Genomic DNA, 20,600 nt, shown 5'->3' on the forward strand with positions numbered 1-20,600 from the left:
CACACGAGACACAGCTAACCAGGGAGCTAGTGATTACCTTAATTGGAACAAAAGGAGAAAACTTCCACAAGGAGGTGATTTTTGAGCCAGTTTTGAAGGTGATTTTTGGGCCAGTTATATGAAGAGCACATATAAAAATGTGCTCATTTTTTTTTCCCATTTTATTTATTTTTTCAGCGTAACAGTATTCATTCTTTTTGCACAACACCCAGTGCTCCATGCAAAACGTGCCCTCCCCATTACCCACCACCTGTTCCCCCAACCTCCCACCCCTGACCCTTCAAAACCCTCAGGTTGTTTTTCAGAGTCCATAGTCTCTTATGATTCGCCTCCCCTTCCAAATTTTTTTTTTTAATAAACATATAATGTATTTTTATCCCCAGGGATACAGGTCTGTGAATCGCCAGTTTTACACACTTCACAGCACTCATGATAGCACTTACCCTCCCCAATGTCCATAGCCCCCTCTCCCAATCCCACCTCCCCCCAGCAACCCCCAGTTTGTTTTGTGAGATTAAGAGTCATTTATGGTTTGTCTCCCTCCCAATCCCATCTTGTTTCATTTATTCTTCTCCTATCCCCCTACCCCCCCATGTTGCTTCTCCATGTCCTCATATCAGGGAGATCATATGATAGTTGTCTTTCTCCGATTGACTTATTTCACTAAGCATGATACGCTCTAGTTCCATCCACGTCGTCGCAAATGGCATGATTTCATTTCTTTTGATGGCTGCATAGTATTCCATTGTGTATATATACCACATCTTCTTTATCCATTCATCTGTTGATGGACATCTAGGTTCTTTCCATAGTTTGGCTATTATAGACATTGCTGCTATAAACATTCGGGTACACGTGCCCCTTCGGATCACTATGTTTGTATCTTTAGGGTAAATACCCAGTAGTGCAATTGCTGGGTCATAGGGTAGTTCTATTTTCAACATTTTGAGGAACCTCCATGCTGTTTTCCAGAGTGGTTGCACCAGCTTGCATTCCCACCAACAGTGGAGGAGGGTTCCCCTTTCTCCACATCCTCTCCAGCATCTGTCATTTCCTGACTTGTTAATTTTAGCCATTCTGACTGGTGTGAGGTGATATCTCATTGTGGTTTTGATTTGTATTTCCCTGATGCCGAGTGACGTGGAGCAAAAATGTGCTCATTTTTATAGCTTGCAGATTGTGTGTTAGGTAATTAGCTTTGTTTTTGTTTTTGTTTTTGTTCTTGTTTTTGTTTTTTAAAGGGCTAGTCCTTGAAATTTCCAAATGAGTGTAAAGAGACCTTAGTAGCAATGGAAAAAGAGTGATTCAGAGAAATTATTTCCCTGAAAGTGGGCATCCTGAGCTCTTTATGACTTTGTAATCATTGAAAGCTGAGCTACTCAGACCCGAAAATGATATGTTCATGTTTTTTCCTGCCTTCATCAGAAACACAACAGATTGCTGAGAAGGGCAGATGCACAAATCTAATGAACCATCTTTCAATTTAAAGAGTGCCCAGGAGTATTCATTAAATAAATCACAGCAGTGGAGGTGTGCTTTGCAGAGCTTCGACTCCACGCTCTGTGCCTTCCGACTGCTGATTCTGTGAGGCATTAAGGCGCATGCCAACCCTCACACATGTGCCTGACCCACACGGACTAAAAACCGCAGAATTCAACTCTAGTCTGTAGTTTGCCTTGTCATCTTATAATGCAGTAAGCTCCGTGTTATGTATTGGTAATTTATGCTCCATGTTTACAGAACTCTAGTATTTTAGCACTTACAGTAATGTCTGGCACCTAATAGGAACTCAGTGAATATTTATTCGTGAATGGTCGGATCAGTGATACTATGACAATAGTCATGAAAGTCCCGGAAGAAGCAGCATTCCTGATAAAAGCATCCTCATTTCTAAAGGTCAGATCCATAAACCCCTCCTACCCCCTAGCAGATCACGGGGTGACAGCTGGCTCATTAAACTGTGGGTGAGAAGCACGGGAATCTCCACTCTAACCACCCCACCTGCTGTGTCCAGATGCACGTCACTTGGCCTCTCGGCTCTTGTTTTCTGAACTGGTCTTGTTAGGACATTAAATCCAGTCTACATCCTGGTTTTCTCTCTCTCTCTCTCTCTTTTTTTTTTTTTTTTAAGATTTTATTTTATTTATTTGACAGAGATCACAAGTAGGCAGAGAGGAAGGCAGAGAGAGAGGGGGAAGCAGGCTCTCCGCCGAGCAGAGAGCCCGATGCGGGGCTCGATCCCAGAACCCTGGGATCATGACCTGAGCTGAAGGCAGAGGCTTAACCCACTGAGCCACCCAGGCACCCCCTAGTTTTCTCTCTTAAACCCTCCTGACAGTTTCCTCCTGACTGAAAACCTGTATTACTGTTTTTTCCCTCTGGTGACATAAAAAGTATCTTGCCCCACCCGAAGCTTCAACCTATTTAGTTAACCTTGCTTCTCTGTCTTGTGTCACATTGCCTTGATTGCTGACCTCATTTGTAAGCCTTAAGGAATAGAAATGAAGCAGCTGAGATCCAGGTTTTAGGATCCTGAAAAACAAGAGATTCTAGTAGCATAGCAAGTCCTTCTCTGAGTCAGTATATTCCGGGAGTGATCACAAGAATGATCTAGATGATACACATGTGCATTTTTCTTAGCAGATAATCCCAGAGCAACATCTGTGGGGATATCTCTTCCTAAACTCTGCCTTACTTGATTCAGAGAATTCAAACAAATTGTAGTCATTTGCTTAAGCAATACAAGAACATGGCTGCTCGCTGACAATAGGTTCTGTGGTTTATGGCGGGGCACGTTTTTTTTTAAAGCAGGCTCCAGGGCTAACATGGAGTCCAGTGGGGAGCTTGAACTCACAACACTGAGAACAGGAGTCGGACACTTAACCAACTGAGCCACCCAGACATCCCACAGGCCACTTTTTTTTTTTTTTAAGATTTTATTTATTATTTATTTGACAGAGAGAGAGATCACAAGTAGGCAGAGCAGCAGGCAGAGAGAGTGGGGGAAGCAGGCTCCCCGCTGAGCAGAAAGCCCAATGCGGGGCTCGATCCCAGGACCCTAAGACGACCTGAGCCAAAGGCAGAGGCTTAACCCACTGAGCTACTCAGGCACTCCATCCATGGGCCACTTTTTAATTTACCCTTACAACAACCGTTTGAGGTCGATATTGTTGTTCTCCCCATTTTACAGATGGGGAAACATCAACCGTGGTGGAGTGCAGGACATAAAGTAACAGGCAGGCCTGTGGGACGCCAGGTTCAGTGGTCTGCACTGACTTCAGAGCCCAGGCTTTATTTACGTTTCTAAGCTCTTCTGCCTGTCTGCACATAGAATGTGCCACAGGGCCAAACAGGAGTATGTTTCAGGTTCATTGCTGCTTTGAATCACTTGATAGAGAAAATAGAATCTTTACTTTTGTTAATACTGTTTGGGGGGGTTTTTTGGTTTGTTTTTGGTTGAGGTTTTCTTTGTTATTTTACTTTGGGTTTTTTTTTGTTTTTTTTTTTAACTATTTATTTGAGAGAGAGAGCATGAGTCAGGCAGAGGGAGAGGGAGAAGCCGACTTCCCACTGAACTGGGAGCCTGATGCAGGGCTCAGTCCCGGGACCCCGGGATCATGACCTAAGCTGAAGGCAGATGCTTAAATGACTGAGCCACCCAGGCCTCCAATACTAATATTTTACCCAGTCCTGCTAAATGCTTCATGAAACAATTCATTGGTTCATTTAAAACTTTTAACTACCCAGATTAGGTTTTAAGATGTCAGACTGCCTTATAAAGAAAGAAAAAGTGCTTTCTCCTAAATTTAGTGAAATCAGTCAACTCCAATGAAAAGGAGAAATTGCATCCATTTTCCAAGTAGAAAATTTTAGTCACAAAAAAAGATGTAAACTGTCCTCCGTAACTTTGTTTTCTTCCTTAAATTTGCTGTCATAGGTTCTTGGCTCCTTCTGAGTGAATCACTGAAAAGGTCTCCATGAGAGGGCAGAATGTGTGGGGCTTGTGTGGTTTGTGGGATGATTTTGCCTGTCAAGTGATGTCATGGCCAGCACACGGTAGGCACTTGGTAAGGACCAGATATAAGCTCACAGGGTAGCCAGCTGTGTATGAATTCGGTAAATGGAAAGATATCTGTCTTGTCAAGATTTTAGTGGAAGAATGGCATAGCATTCCCAATCCAGTGTTTCTTTTTCTTTTTTTTTTTTTTAAGATTTTATTTATTTATTTGTCAGAGAGAGAGAGAGCACAGGCAGACAGAATGGCAGGCAGAGGCAGAGGGAGAAGCAGGCTCCCTGCTGAGCAAGGAGCCCGATGTGGGACTCGATCTCAGGACGCTGGGATCATGACCTGAGCCGGAGGTGGTCACTTAACCAACTGAGCCACCAATTGGCATCCCCAATCCAGTGTTTCTTGAGGGCCTGCTGTCCTCGTCACAGCGCGCTGTGCTGTTTTCAGGTAGAAGAGCTTTATGTTTTCCATGTTGCTCTTCCTTCTCCCAAGTAGCCCTGCCGGGCAGTGGGTTGAAACACTGACTAAGAGACCGACAGTCTTGATTTTAGCTCCCACCTCTGACACCTGGGAGCTGGGAGGGCCCTGCAAAGGCATCTGGTGCTGTTACCCTCCGTTGCTGAAAGAGGGGCTAGAATAAGTTATCAGGGAGAAGAGCACGGGCACCAAATAGCCACTAACACATTGAGGGCTGCGGAGGGGAGAATTCTAAGAAAAATCCAGCATGGCCCCAGTGAGCCTGGGAAAATGTGACTGGGACCCTCCCGGTTAGTGACCCGTGCTGCCGTACATGTCAGTCTGTCTTTGTATTCAGCTTCAAGATGTGTAATCTCATTTGAACAACTTCTGCTTCCCCAGCTGGTTATTCCCCATTTCAAGCCATAATCCTTTGTTTCTGACACCATGAAAAAGGTGAAGGTGTCTCCAGGGACCAAGAAGCAGAAAAAATATCATGTCTGTGGTTGATTACTAAATGGATTGTTTTCCAAGAGTTCTGCTTTGAGTTTCTAGTGCGCTTGAAATGGCGTGGTTTTCTGTTTGGATGAATGGTCTGTAAAACAATTTCCCGTGATAAATATCTGTGTACTCCTAGGTAATACTACTTTAAAGCTAATAGTTTAAAAGGCGTCTGAAACTATATTGACTAGTTTTAGACTGCTTAGACGTACTGAGGAACAAAGCACTGGCCTTCTAACTCCTGCTGAAGGAAAATCCATTTGGTCAGCACCGTCGCTCACCATATTTCAGCTCTGTGTAATTTTTGAAATTGATTTTATTCTTCATTTTATAAAATTGCACCCAGTGCTTGCCAGCTTATGGGTGCTTTTATAGTCTATGCACTAGAAACGTAACTGATATTTTTTTTCCGGTAAAACTGAATAAAAGATGCATCTTCTAACTTTACTTCTGAAAAACCAGCAGTTTGTTTGTTCCATATGCAAGTAACAGAGAACTTTCAGAGATGAGGATCCTCTGGGCTCAGATTCATTTGATCCCTCTGGGACCTGCCCCCTGGAGCAAAAGTGCAGGGAGGAGTGAAGTCCTGAGTGCCCAGCCTTGAGGATTCACGGGGACTCTCTCCTTCATCCATCCCGAAGCCCTTTTGGGGACAATTAAAACACATTATTTCAGGTTTCAGACAAATCTTGGCACCAGTGAGCAAGCACTGCGTTGAAGCTTTGTTGCCGTATTTAAGCTGCAGCCCGAAAGCTGCTGTTGACCAGCACAGGTTCCCTCCGTGTTGGGCCCATCTGACAGTGGTGGCTTTAGGCACGTTGAAATGCGATCATGATCAGAATTGATTTCTTGACAGCATACTACTTGTGGCCCATTCTTGAAGATACAGTTTTCTAATTATGCTGGTCTGCTGTCAACTTTTATCACCTGATTATCCAGAGAAGAGTCTTATTGCCAGATTGGTTTCCTTCCCATCCCTCTTAGAGCTCATGTGTCTCAGAGAATGTAAGCTCATTTTCACATGAGCCTAAGCCAATGTAGGTGTGAACCCTCTCTGTGTGGAACCAGTATCCTGAGTTAAACTCAGATGTGTGTACTTCCCGACTTTGCTAGGAACAAAGTACAAGCGAAATTGTTGGGACCAGAGTTTTGCTCAGATTTTAGGGGCTTCCAGGCCCATTGAGAGCATGACCCAGGAGTAGAAACTGTGAGGACCAAAATAGGACTATAAACCTTCCTAGTTGTGTATTTTATGAGACAGACTAGAGAGCATACCCTTGGTGTTTCTAGGTCAATTTCCAAGCTTCTCCAGATCTCCATGTTCTTGAAAGTGGCCATAATGGTTCAGGATTTTGGCTTCCTCCTGACATACTTAAGTGAGAGTGATGTCTCCTATGCTCTTTCATACCACCTATTAACTTCCTTTAGTTTCTTTCCCACTGAAGACCCCTTTGGATGAATCTTTTTCCCCGCTCACTCACTGCAAGATTTCCACAGCCACTTATTTCCATGAAAAGCAGAGGGAAGGCTCGTTCTCACCATAGATCCAAGCCAGCACCACGAAATGCATCCGTCCTTAATCTCGCCATGACTTCTGCTTTCTTTCCTTAGAACCGCCACCCAGGCCTCCCTATCTAATTTCCATTTCCACCCCAACACTAGCATTCTGTGTTATTTTCGCAAAGGCAATGGGTCTGCATTGTTTTTCTCACTTTGTAACAGTGACCAAACCCCATAGGAATAAAGAGGGAACAACAGAGTCCCCACTGATAGATGCTGGACCCACTTACATTTGCAGAAATGCTCAGTGGCCGCTTGCCCCAGTGCCCCTGCCACATGGCAGCTGGGTGCAGTTCCCGTTTGTACCTCCACAGAATGACACATGGGCGCCTCGCCTGGTTGAAGCCACTGTTGTTCAGTCCACAGGTGCGGGGTCTGCCGTACAACCGGCTGCTCCCTCCACAGGGACGACCTGCCCAGTTGGGTGTAATGCAGTGCGTGAAGTCCCCAGATCCGAAGAGTTAGAATGCAGTAAGGTGCCATCTGCTTGATACCAAGACCATGTGAGCGGTAGTGGGGGCGGTTCTGGAAGGTCTGAATCTGAAGGTGCTTCAGAATTGGGCAGGGTCTTGGTTGAGGCGTACTCACCTTCCGTGAGGAGAGGGCGTGGAAGGGACACAAAAGAGAGGCCCCGGGAACTCTGGCCACCATCCCGTCCCCCAGAAGCTCCATGTGGCCTGGGGCAGGGGGCGTGTATGTGTCTGCCTTCCTGATCTGGAGCAGGTGTGTGCCCTGCCACAGCGGAGAGTGCCAGGTGGTCTAGGTGTGTGTTGGCAGAGGCAGAAAGAGAACCTGCCATTTTCTCCTAATTTCTAAGTTAATTGCTAAGGGCCTTTGCAACATTTTTAATATGTGAAGAACCTTTGAACAGCTGGCAGGTACCAAATAAAATAATGGAAGTGGTGGGAAAGGGCATTCTTTTGATGAGCTGGTTACTTCACATTGTGCCTGGCACTGCTAGGGGCTCAGTCTCCGTCCCCAGGAAGGCAGCAACGTGAACTTTTCTTCACCAGAGGCAGTGTAACGTGGAGATGAGGAGCACAGACCGCAGAGTTCAGATCCCCGTTCTGCTGCTTTCTTGCTGTGTAACCTCGAACAAATTAACGCCTCAGTGTCCTCATCTGTAAGAGAGAGTTCTGCTAGTGTCAGAGGATTGTTAGTAAGAATTAAAGGAGTTGGGGCGCTTGGGTGGCTCAGCGAGTTAAGCTCTGCTCAGCAGAGAGTCTGCTTCTCCCTCTGGCCCTCACCCCACAGCTCTCGCTCAAATAAATAACATCTTAAAAAAAAAAAAAAAGAATTACATGAGTTAATGTTAGTGTAAATGAGTTAATGTAGAAACCACTTGGAACAGTGCCTAGCACCTGTTATTGCTGTTGTTAAAACGTATTCTAGTGGGGCGCATGGGTGGCTCAGTTGGTTAAGTGTCTGCCTTCGGCTCATGTCATGATCCCGGGGTCCTAGGATCGACCCCCACATCAGGCTCCCTGCTCAGTGGGAGCCTGCTTCACTCTTTCCCTCTGTCTCCCAGCTTGTGCTCTCACTCTCTACCTCGAATAAATAAATAAAATCTTGGAAAAATAATAATAATAAAATAAAACGTATTCTCGTTGTTAATACCATCTGCAGGAGCAGCAGCCGTGTGCGACTCCCCACAGGGCTGGCCACTATCTCTGTGTGGAGCACATTCTGGATACACTCCTGCAAGCTTTTTCAGTAGCCCTGATTGCCAATCTGGGGTTCCTTTAGCTGCCAGGTCACTCCCTGCCTCGTAATCAGCTGTTCCTCAACTGGTACTTTGTGGGTTTTCTCTTCTCTTGAGTCTGCTACTGGGCAGCTGTCTCTCTCAGGTTTCGTTCTTCTAAATATAGCCCAGCTAATTTCTGCTCTGCCATCAGGTTCAAAGGGTGTGGGACTTAGAACCAGAACAGTGGTTGAGAAATCAGCCCCACTCCTGTTCCATCTGCATGGCCTTCTGACGTTTTGTCATCTCCGAAGGCAGAACGTACAAGACAGCCTTTGTGAAAAGACAGTAGCATGCAAAAAGACACTGCTTCCGGGTCCCAAGGCAAGGGTGAATCAGGGTTCCTTCCCAGGGCAGACCATGAAGGTGGGGTGATTCTGCGCCTCGCCTCACACCTGCCTTGACTGACTCACAGATCCATCTGTGGTGGAGGGTTCCTGTGAGCATCTCGGAGGCTGACCTGGCATTGACTCTGGGTGTAATTGAATGCTGTGGGGAAATTTTATTAAAATGTGAAAAGGATGCTTCTCGGTCACAGCTGTAAAGGCTGTCTGGTGTTATGCGAAAGACAGGCCCGGTTGTCCCTGCCGCGTCAGCTGTGGCTGAGGGAACAATTAGTGCGACGTTTGGCCAGGAGACGTGACGCGCTGTGCACCTGCAGTGTCCGCTCTTTTGATGCAGGAGAAGTCAGTGCTGAGTCAGACACTTGCATGTCGCCTTTTAGAAGGAAGTTAGGGGCTCCCTAATGCGTGGCCTTTCTGCGTGGCTCTTCCTACAGCTTTCAGGTCAGGGAATCACTAGCTCACTATTCTCCTGAGAAAACCAAATGGCTGCACTGTCATGTCTGACAGGGACTTCTGAGATTCGTGCTGAGCTTACCAGCAGTTGCCGATCTCACAGAAAAACTAAGGAAACCATATCTGGAATGCTGGGTTTTTTTTTTTTTCTTGCAAGGCGGACTTCTGATCTAAAGAGCCAGAGCAGGCAGCCTGTGTGCGACTTGGCATTGACCCATCATTCTCTGGGCGGCAGCAGCTCGGCCTCTGTCAGCCCTGCTGCTGGTCGCTCACCCCGTGACAGCTAGGGGTTTTCACATCCACTTACCATTGTGTTCTGAGCCCCCCCTTCCCCCCCAGCCAGTGAAGTACGGTTCCAGCTCAGGGACGCTTCCTCATAGCACTGACACAAAAAGACAAACAGAACTCTGACTTGCTATGTTATCCATCCAATAAAAAAACCACCCAAGGGTAGAAGAATAGATATTCATCACGTCCCAGCAACTCAGCCAAGCCTGGGAATTCGACTGCAATATTTCTAGGTGGATTTTGAAAACCTTTCCTTGGCAAAGCAAAGAGTTCTCCTTCTGACAGCTCTTTTCACCAGCAGGCCAGCCTGTCTGGGTTAGAACAAAGAGAATTCTGCCCGTCTGATTTGGGCCGGAGAGCGGATTTCTACTTCCCCAGCGGTTTGCTGTACTGTTGTGGAAGTTTGAATACTTTTCCATAAGTTAAGCAGAACTTCCTCTTCATTCTGCCTGCATTTGCCTTTATCTGCAGTCAAGCTTTGGCTGCTGAGGCGGCCTTTGCCCTGGTTTAGCATGAGCAGAATAGTAACGTTGGCTTGAAAAGAGATTCAAGAGATGATTGTGGGATTATTCAGTAGGCTTGTCACCAGAGACTGTATCTGTTACAAAGGGCATGTAGATTTTTTATTATGAAATTTCTACTTTAGCATAAGTTGTATGCCCGTGTATATTTTATGGCATCTACAACAGCTAAACTTTCAGAGCACTTTTGTTTGCAAGTCTTACTTCTTCCCAGTATCTTATTTTTCCAGAAAGTTCTTTCCCTTAATGAAGGTTTTCTGAAAGGGGCAAGGGTGAGAACCTCACCCACAGTATAAAGTTTCAAAGACAATGTCAAGGAAAGTGTGGTTTGATTTGAATGGCAGCAGGCAAGGCAAATCTACTAAAAATGTGTTCCCGCTGCCATTTGGAAGCTTTGCCTTCCTGTATGTGAGGAGTACGTGTTTTTATTTTTCTTATTGGAAAACAAAGGTTGGACTTAGCCAGATTTTTTCGTTCTGCCAAACTGATCTGAGCTGGCAGTTTGCCATTATAGCTAAGGCACTTGTTGAGTGCTTTGGGGTGATGCTGATGCCTCACTGGGGCAATTCTAATATTTAAAGGTGAACAAGGCATGATAAAGAAGGAGCATTCACTTGTGATATTTTAGAAATGCACATGGTGATGGCAGGTGTGGTTTCTGTCCACAGATACTCACCAAGTAGCTGCCATCGCCCAGCACTTTCGCTGTAGCTACAGAATGAACCAGACAGAATGGCCCCTGACTCAAAGAGCGCCGACCAGAGAGAGGGGGAGACATACTAGAGTCTTCCTCAAGTCCCTTTGATGATTGTTTTCACGGAGCAAGAGGAGAGACAGGGTTAAGCCGTGTCTAGTTTGGCTCTGAAGGCCCAGAAGCCACTGCTGCCTTCATCAGTCCTGTGGTCTGAGTGGATCCCTGGGTTCTTACTCATTTTGAAAACATTTGAAACCCATTTCTGTCACTTCTTGGGACGATGTGAAGATAAATACAATTACGATCCACTTTTGATTTTTCAGAGGTAGAATATTCCATCCATTCTTCCTTGATTTGCTTCTTTTCCTGCATCTTTATTCTCACAATCACTTGGGACTTCCAGCAGAGAATAGACCTGGAAAGAGGAAGGACAGGAAACTCTGCCCAAACATCGTGGGCCCGAGGATAAAGGATGCAGCTCAAGGCTTAAGGTCGTAGGGTACGCAAGGCTGAAAGGGAGAGGGCAGATGAGTTTGGGGGAGAGTGGATTGCACAGTACTCTGGTTCACCAAGCCAGGCTCTCTGACATATGTTCATTCCTGTGAGAAAATGCTAGATTAAAAAGAATGCACAGTGACAGTGGTAGAAGTCAGATGCTTGCTGTTTACTGAAAGTGATCACAATTTTCTGGTGACATTTCCGTGTTCAGGAAAGTACAGGTAGATGTGTCAGAGGAGGCAGAGGGTGACGGTTTCAGATTTGACTTCAGAATGCTGATCTTTCATTTTGGGGGAGACTTCATATATATATGTGGGGTTTTTTTTCTTTCTTTCTTTACAGAATGAAGTTGGCCTACTGGAGTTCTTCCAAAATGTGATAAAAGAAACTAGGGCAGAGCCAAAAAAAGTAACTAGTTGGGTCCTCAACATTTTTCTGGGTTTTTTAAAGCAACAGAACCTTGCTGTCAATGAGAGGTGAGTGGGGTCTGGAGATTCTTTTTTCCTTTATGATGAACTCTGTGTCCAGCAGCAGTTGAAGTAGGACAAGGCCAGTGTTTTGTTCTCCCTCTTCCCCCTCAGGATCTCCTGACAAGACACACATGCCCCCTGTGAATTCCATATTCTAAAGCTGTCCTCCCTCACGTCTGAAATTTTGTCCATTTGTTCAAGTCTTTCTCTGTGCTGTCCTTTGTACTGTGCTGGGGCTGCAGGCCTGAAGATGAGTAAGACAGGAGTTTACAAGCTGGTGGAAGATACGGGCCTGTAAGAAAATGGGCAGTCACCTCAGTGTGATCCTGTTGGGCCGAAGGTGTGGGGGGTGCCCTAAGTGAACACAGAGGGGGCCTGACCTGAGGCCGGAAGGTGAACAAGGTTTCCCTCAGAAGCAGATGCTGGAGCTAGGCCCTGAAGACCTAGCAGGAGTTGCCAGGTGATGGGAGGGGTGAGGGCATTCCAGGCAACAGAGTGGCCATTGGAAACTTAGAGGCTAGCAGGTGTTATGGGATCCGGAAACCCAGAAACTCCGGGTGTCAAAGGGCCACACAGGAAAGCTTGGGAAGAAGCCACAGAGACCACCAGAGTCCACCGTGCAAACACTTTGGTCAGCACCTCTCAAAGCCTTCGATCTCAAGCCCATTCCAGTTTCACCTTGGGGGAGTAGGTTGGAAGAACAGACCAGAAGCAAGGAAGCCAGTTGCTGGAGTGCCTGTGAGAAATGCCATGGGCCTGAGCGCAGGTAGATGGAGAACAATTATCTGATGTTGCACAACTTCCAGTTCTTACTTGGGCAATGGAGTGAAATGGAGGGCAGCGTTTTTGAGCCTAGCGAGAGGTAGAGGAGGAGGAATGAGTTTAGAGGGAAGGGGCGGGGCACAATGCCAGGTTCCATTTTGGACATGCTGAGTTGGACTGCCGGTAGGACAGAGATTCCCCTCTTGGGGATAACCAGGAGGCAGTCAGATATATGATCTACCGCTGACGAGAGAGATCTCGGAGGTAGAAATCCTGGAGTTCTCATTTGTTCATTATTCAGCACATGTTTATTTAGACTTCGTGCTAAACATGGGGAAGACCAGTCAGCACAACAGATGTAGTCCCTCCTCTCAGAGCTGACAGTCCAGAAGCCGGTGATGACAAAGCAGTGAGCTAGGTGCTCTACAGGAGGCGACAGTAACAGCCAAGCTAAGGCCTAAAGGAAGAAAGAGTAAGGTTAGTCAGACAAAATCTAGGAGGGAAAAGGGTTCCAGTATAGGGAACAGCCCATGTAAAAATTTCCAGGTGAGTCCAGGCGCATCCTACTTCTGGGAATGCAAGTAGTCCATTATAGGCAGAACGTGGACTTAGTGACCCTTAGATGGTACCTGAAGTTGTTGAAACAGAAGAGAATCAGGGAGGGTATGGCCTGATAGGACGGCCGAGGAAGGAGCCGGAGATGCTCTAGACTCTTAAGTGAGAAGCGTGGGCAGAGGAGGAGGCAGCTGAGAAGAAATGGCAGAGAAGAGAAAAACTAGGACAGAACGTCACAAAAGCCAAAGGAAAGGCAAGTTTTAAGAAGGAAAGAGCGAGCGGCAGATTGCAATATGGGGAGGGAGGGAGAGAGTGTTCATTAGGACCTCCAGGCAGGTGGCTGGGCCCCAGCAAGGGAAGGTGGTGTCCCCTGTCAGCAGGCATGCCATTGTCTCAGCAGCATCCCACGGCCATGGAGAGTGGAGGAAGGGGACGAGCCTACATGGATACATGATTCCAAAAATGTGTTTGCTCAAGGAGGGTACAGTGCCAACTCCGTGTTCAGCCTCTTGCTTGCGATGTGTATATATATGGCGTGATGTGGCCACGTGGGATCAGTGCACTTCCTTACTTGACTCCTTACCAGCAGTGACCTTGAATGAGTTCCCCTCTCTGACCCTCCACTGCTTCCCTATGAACGAAAATGGCAGCAGTACCTGCCTGCACGGGGTTTTGAGAGGAAAGTGCACAGTGCCTGGCATAGAGTGGGCCCCCTGCATTCGTTTCCTTCTCTTTGCTGGGTTGGCGTGTTCAGTACGAAAACGAGGGCCACCCTCAGCTCCCTGAATTCCTTTGGCACCTGTTGCCTTTATGTCTTCCGCTCCTCCTTTCGGGTTTGGCCCCTCTTCAGAAACTCCACTCTTTACACTGAAAACATCGCAGCCATTCAGTGAAGGCTGGAGTCATCTGGAAGCCTTTATGGAGGAGAAGCAACTGTACCAAAGCCTTAAAGAAGGGGTAGGAGTTGGTGAGGCAGAGGCCTGGACGACACCGGTGGAGAGCCAAGGGTGGGAATGCCAACACACTGCACCTTCTTAGACCATGGAGGAGCACAGCCTGGAGAAGCAGAGAGTGGAAGATGGCAGGAAAGTACAGCTGCCTGACAGACTGACTGGCGCAGGCCTGGAATATGAGGATGTGGAGAGTCAGAGGGGAGGTCAGCCCCTCTCCATGTGTCTCCAACACGTGCAGCAGAGCGCCACTTTGGGCAGAGCCCGTGGTTCAACGAGGAAGCCCCTACCCTGGCCCTTGAGCCCGCTACCTCCTGGGGAGGACTAGACTCATGCAGCAGCCTTTCAGTCTGAGGCAGAAAGCTGTGCTTCTGTTCCACAACTCTACATGGTATGGGGGAGCAGAGAAGAGGGAAGCGCCTGTTGGCTGGAAGAAGCCAGGAAGTTTCCAGGATGTTGTTTGAGCTTTCAGAAGTGTTCTAGATCTGATCTTCTTCTTCTTTTTTTTTTTTTTTGAAAATGTTATTTATTTATTTGACAGAGATCACAAGTAGGCAGAGAGGCAGGCAGAGTGGCAGGCAGAAAGAGGAAGAAGCAGGCTCCCTGCTGAGCAGAGAGCCCAATGTGGGGCTCGATCCCAGGACCCTGGGATCATGACCTGAGCTGTAGGCAGAGGCTTTAACCCACTGAGCCACCCAGGCGCCCCTCTCGATCTGATCTTTAAATGTATGGTGTTCCATGTTGTTGGCTGTGATGGACTGTGTTGGCCTAGAGTCACTGAATTGTTGTCCCGGCAGAGACCTCAGACAACTTCTGGTTCAGCACTGTCCTTTAGCAGACGAGGAAGTCGATGCCCTGACCTATGGTAAGGTGACAGACCCCAGGCTGCTCAGCAGCTGAGACAGGTAGCCAAGTCTCCTGACTTTCAGACCAGCATCTTTATATGTCCGTCTGAGGTTAGGGCTTTGCGTGTCCACCACGGTGATAGCTGCTGACGGTGCTGAGGTTGGTAAATCAGCTTGTGGAGTAACCTTGGAGCCTCTGGTATTTCCCCTAACAATTCATAAGCACACTAGAGTTTTAAGAACCCAGAGGGTACCCAGTTCTGAATAAACCTGTATGGAGTTGTTCCAAAAGCGGGAACCAGGAGGCTGAGCATCAGTTCTGCTACACCATTTCTGTAGAACAAGGGCTGAGGATCCAAAAGCGAGCTGTAGCAGCTCTCTTCCTGCGCAGTTCAAAGAACGTTGTTGGCTCCCCCAGCCTCACCTCGGAACAAACAGTAATTAATGAACAACCGCAGCTGCTGGAGCAAACATTTCCAGCGCTGAGAACGGCAGTCGCCGCGGCGCTAGCAGTTGTTGTCTGATGGCACCAGGCAGGGGACACTCTGGAGGTCAAGCTGGAAGAGCTGATTTTGCAAATTAGCATTCATCTTGAAAGACCTGACAGAAGACTGATGTTCGAAGGCTCCAACCAGAAAAGCTCTTGTTGAACTCGGCTTTTTTAATTATTTTGAGCATAGTGCTTTGAAAGTTGTTTTTCTGCTCACTCCTTCTAAATTGCTATTAATGACAGGTTTGATTCAGTTAAGAACGTGGCAATTACAAATACCCTGAGTGGGCGCTTCACAGTGAAATCAGGCAGGTGCCACTGTCCACTTGTCCAGTCCAGTCGAGAGCCGTGAACTTCCAGGTCTGCCATGGGTGGCGGTTCCTGAGGGACTGAAACCCAGGGTGGGCTTTGAGCCAAAAGGGCCTGAAGGTGAGGGAGGAGAAGTCCGGCAGGGGTGGCGTATGTGCAGTAGCAACCAAGAGTGGGGCTGCAAGGTTTGGAGCCCATTCAAGATCGTTCTGGCAGCCCCATGAGCGAACAGTGGCTATTACCTCATAAAGCAAAACAACGAATATGTGACAGAGACCATGTGTGGCCCACGGAGCTTTAAACATTTGCCCTCTGGCACTTCCCGGAAGAAGTTTGCTGACCCCAGTTTAGAACATGTTTGGCGAGAGGTCATTGAGCCCAGTGGTACAGAGAACTGGGCCCTGAAGCAGCAGAGGCCATCTTGGGAACTGATGGGCTTCCCTCATCTGTCAGCCTGAGGTGGAGGCAGAAAACCATATGGACAAGGGCCAGGAGTGCATGAGGGGACAGTCAAGGAAAAGAAAGAGAACACAGAGATCCAAGAAGAAGGGGTGTTCACAAGGGGCTTTAAATGTAGCCCAGAAGTGGGGCACAGCAGAATGGGGGAAAGCGGTTATGCTTGGCAACAAGCAAAGGGGATGTGATTTTTTTTTTAAGAGAAGAGCTTCCGTAGAGGGCTAGGATTAGTATCCACATGGCTGTGCTCACAAGGGTAGACAGTAGCCACTAATGCCGGATGTTTATTGGTAAAGGTAAGGTTAGAATCCAGGCAGAAGCAAGTGACTCCCAAGTTCACTTGAAGACATTTTCAAAATCAGGAAGATCTGAGCATTTGTGAAGGTGCATGATTAAAGCCCCAGGAGAGGAAACAAACATGCAAGTGGGATCCGTAAGAGTGGAAAGTGATGGGATTAAAAGCATGAGTCAAGGGATTTGTTTGATGGAACCAGCAGGAAGAGGGCAGGACAGAAAATCCTGGGTCTTGCTTCAACTGGTAACCATATGAAGTCAGAGGTGAGGGCATGAACCAAGAAGGGAAATGGGAAGGAGATTGTCTGGAACAGGTGTTTGGGTTGGGGCACCCGCTAGGGGTGCAGGGAAACCATCGAGATGAACACAAGGAGTACTGAGCCACAAGAGCCACCTGGGTGTCCAGGTTCCTCTGTCTTCCTGTGGGGGCTTCCTGTGTCCCATTGCAACAGATGCAGAGAAGGTGGCCTTTGGGCCTGAAATGAGTGTGGGGATTGAGATGAGCCGCACATTTCTCAGATGCGTGGAGGGGACTGGGGGGTGTGGGTGTAGAGGTGGCAGAGCGTCTACTCCCAGAATCCAAGCTGGGGATGGAGTCGTGACCTGAAAGAGCTCTAGGGGACTGGAGGAAGCTGGCAGATGGGACAGATCCCTCTGTACGTACGCAGGCCTCAGGGGGTTGGAGGCTGGCACACAAAGCTTAAGCCTCTCGATGTCAGATTCTTCTTTAGTGGAGACACATGCACTGCCCAGAAACTAGCATTATCTGACAGCAGCAATCAGTAGCTTGTGCTTCTGCTGCCATTATGTTGCAGATCTGATGGTTTATTTATTTAACAGATGAGTGGGGTCTTCTGCAGTTAGCCTGACAGGTACTGATCTTTGTCATTGTCTCACTCAAGGTTAGCGCCGGCATATCTGGAATTAATGTATGCAGCATACCGGATAGCTCTCCCTGATGGTGGGAAGAGTTCTGTGACACAAATACTACTGACTGTTTGTCAGTAGTGACTAATGTGTCAAGCATTTGTGGGTACAGAAAGGTGAGTGAGAAGTCGCCAGTGCTGTTAGGTCAATGGAAATACTTCATAGTGTTCCGTTATGACCTAACTAATGAATTAAGGTCATCAGATGAAAGGCACAGTATTTTTAGTTATGTTGTGTTCTATTTCTGTTCTTTTGTCTCCGCGTCCCTGATATCATCAATTCATGTGGAAGAAGGGACCTTTTCTTTTCTGCATGTTCTAGAAATCCAGTGCTTATTACGGGTTCTGCCTACTGTCTACACTCTAATTAGCCACCGCATTTTCTAGGATTGCAGAACACCCAGGAATACGTGTTTTTCAAACAACCTGATTCTTTATTGTCAGTAAGGTGGAAGGTTGGAAAAGGGATTTATTGGTTTATTTCCAGCTCTCTGCCCCTCTTCTGTTGTGATTGAATCAGGGTGGTTCACAGATGTTCCAAAGACCAACTTAATAACACCGGATAGTCTTCAAACTTAGTTTCCACTTGGAATTACCTTTTATCCATACTTTGGGATAAACAAAGACTTTAAGGATGATGGTCTGCCTCTGTGTGTCAGCTGCTTGGAGGGAACAGCCCTAATGAGACCTCACTGTACTTGAACCAGAATCCAGCAAGAAGGAGCTGGTGAACTTGCTTGCACTCACTGGGTATAGGAATTCATGGAAACTGGATGGGAGCTATGTGGCAGTTTCCTTTTTATTACCTAAGAGCTTACAAAGAAATTAATTGTGATTGATGAGAACTAAGACATAAACAGAAGGTGTTTTCACTTGGCCTTAAGCATTTCAGAAGCTTTCATTCACACTAATGTGCTATTTATAAGTCGTTCCTATCTATTTAAAACTAGTCCCCTAATGACCTCAGATAAACAGCATTTTATTAGCCTCCTTGCTCTGTGTGTTTAAAAGTAGCAAAGTCCCATATTTTAAAGAAGTGTGTAATTCACTGTTGTCTTTTCACTATAATCTAGGCACTCCCCCTCCCCTCCACACACTCCTACCCCCTCATGTGAATTAATGACATTTTATGGGTTTGGTTGCTCCTTGGCCTTCTTTTCTCATGGGATCTTGGCAAATAAGTCACATCCTAAAAGTATGGGTATGATGGATTCTGGGTCCTTGTGTTGTGAGTCAGGAGAGGAGAACAGAGTCCCTGCAGATGCCTATAAGGCCACTTAAGGACGGGGATGGCAGTCATGGAGCGTTCCCTTAAAGAAAAGCTCTTACAATTACAAAAAACTTATATTTGCATAAAAACACTCAGAAAAGTAGCTTTGTTAGCTCTTTTGTTTGAAGTAATTTTTAGGCTGATCTTGCAGTTGAAAATATTTAATTACTGGGTTGTTTTGTTTTGGGTATTTTTTTTTTCTCTTGTCATGGTTCATGAATTTTGCAGCCACTCCTTTTTTTGACTAATTAAACTGAGCAGTTGTCTGTTGCTACAACTTCTGCCAAACAGCCATTATTGTTGAGTAGTAAAATAAAGAAAAACAACGCTAGCCACCGAAATTTGTTATATCTGAAAATACAAAATAAATAGAGCTCAGTTGGCATGTTATTTCCATTTCTGGGTGTGGGTTTAATTATTTAAACCTACAGTATCAAGTGCTTTGCATCTCAATAACCATAAATGGGTATGCTGACAGTGTGAAATGTAAATTTATTCTCTCTCCTTTCTGGGGGGCTACTAGTCCAGTGACACCTTCCGCGCTGGCTGAGCTTCTCAACCTGCTGGACCGAAAAGCCATCTCTTCCACAGCAGCTAAACAGGTACGTCCATGCTTCTTGAAGTTTTGGACTGCTCTGCTATCCCAATAAATGTTTTAGGCCAAGTGCCATCACTAAGTGCATTTCATAATTGAAGTATTAAATGCTTGCAAGTGCTGTTTTTGTACTGAAAAGGTAGAAACATTTCATTTAGCAAAGGAAAAAAAAAGCCAGTATGTGCGATGGAGGTAATATGCTTCTCATCCTTGCCTAACCAGGGGGAATAGTTCCTGTTTGGTTTTGCCTGGAATGTCTTCCAGGCATTTGTTTATGTGAAAAGCGAGCCTGCAGCTTGTGGGGGCTTCAGAGCCTGTGCAAGCCCCTGCGCCCCACAAGGCCAAGGTCAGGGGCGGCTTCGGCACTGCTCCCCGACCCTTTCTGGTCATTCTCAGCCCTCTGCAGCTGCCCGGCCACTACTAGGGGCTTACCGCTCACGGGTCTTCATTGCCTGATCGCCCCCTGAGATGAGGTCAGACTGCCTGCCTGTCGTTTAGCAGATGAAATTTTACACACTTGCGTGGTTTGTGCAAGCTGTGAAAACAGCAGCATTAGAGGTGGCCTCATAGGTGACAGTCATAGGTGGGTGAAAGATTTCACCCACTGAAAACTCTTACAAGTAAGTGCCCAGAAAGACAAAGAACACCAAGGCAGTGGCTTGATCTCATCTTTGGATATCGAAGCCATCCGTGCTTCAGCCAGAAACTTAATGTGACTTTAATGGTGCCTTTTGCATTTAATATTTATACACATCGACAGTTGTGGCAGGTACAAAGTGAGGCTTTGGAAAAGCAGCTGCTTTGGGCTAATTATAAGGCACTGTGGAGCTCACACCCAGCTCTGTGCATTGAAACTGGAGATAGAACCAGTAAAGGTTCTGTTTACCTGCCACCCTGTGTGGCTGGTGGCTGCAGGGACCTTGGCACATGTAGGGAAGGATTTGGGTTGCTTGGATATCCGAAGAATACAAATGTTTGTTACTAGTGCTCAGCAGTCACAGGAAGATTAGATGGCCTAAGGGCAGGAAAAAAACTATATGTATACATAAGAGCAGATGAATTGTAGCATTTGAGATGAAAGAGGGAGAAAAAAATTCACCTTTTTACTCATTCTGCCCCATCAGACCAGGAGAAAGGCAGGGAAGGAAAGAAGAAGGGAGTGGGAAGGAGGAAGGAAATGTAGTACAGGGAATATGATTGGTTCAGTGGGAAGAAGTGGAAAATGCTAGATGCTGATGGCTGGTTCAGATATAGATGGTGACACCTTTGAATTCTGTCAACTTCCTGCATCTTTAAAGGAAGCCGGGTGAATCCTGGCTGCAGTGAGGTAATCAAACTAAAATAAAAGTCTGATTAGAAAGGTATTAAACGTATGCTGGTGTGAGGGAATCTCCTGTATATATTATTGCCTTGGGGGTTTTGCTCTCTTTCTTTTTCTACTTTGTTTTGTTTCTAAGAAAATCATTTACTAATTTTCTGCTGGAAAAAAAAAGGTATTTGTTCATTATAAAGATTTTAATGCAGAATAATATGAAGATCTTCAGATTCTACCACCTTGAAATAACTACCATTCATACTGGGTGAACACCATGCCAGGTATCTTCCCATGCACT

General features: G+C 46.5%; 1 protein-coding gene across 2 annotated transcripts in view; it reads left to right on the forward strand.

The window, feature by feature from the left end:
* GATB (glutamyl-tRNA amidotransferase subunit B) overlaps window positions 1-20,600 on the forward strand; it is a 98,649-nt gene that overhangs the window by 56,638 nt on the left and 21,411 nt on the right. For both annotated transcript variants that reach the window (XM_045993536.1, XM_045993544.1), the window contains 2 exons: window positions 11,408-11,541; window positions 18,916-18,994. In XM_045993536.1, coding sequence (XP_045849492.1) covers window positions 11,408-11,541; window positions 18,916-18,994 — 213 coding nt within the window. The remainder of the gene's footprint in view (window positions 1-11,407; window positions 11,542-18,915; window positions 18,995-20,600) is intronic.

Source organism: Meles meles, chromosome 2 (genome assembly GCF_922984935.1).
Source record: "Meles meles chromosome 2, mMelMel3.1 paternal haplotype, whole genome shotgun sequence".
NCBI classification, from domain to species: domain Eukaryota; kingdom Metazoa; phylum Chordata; class Mammalia; order Carnivora; family Mustelidae; genus Meles; species Meles meles.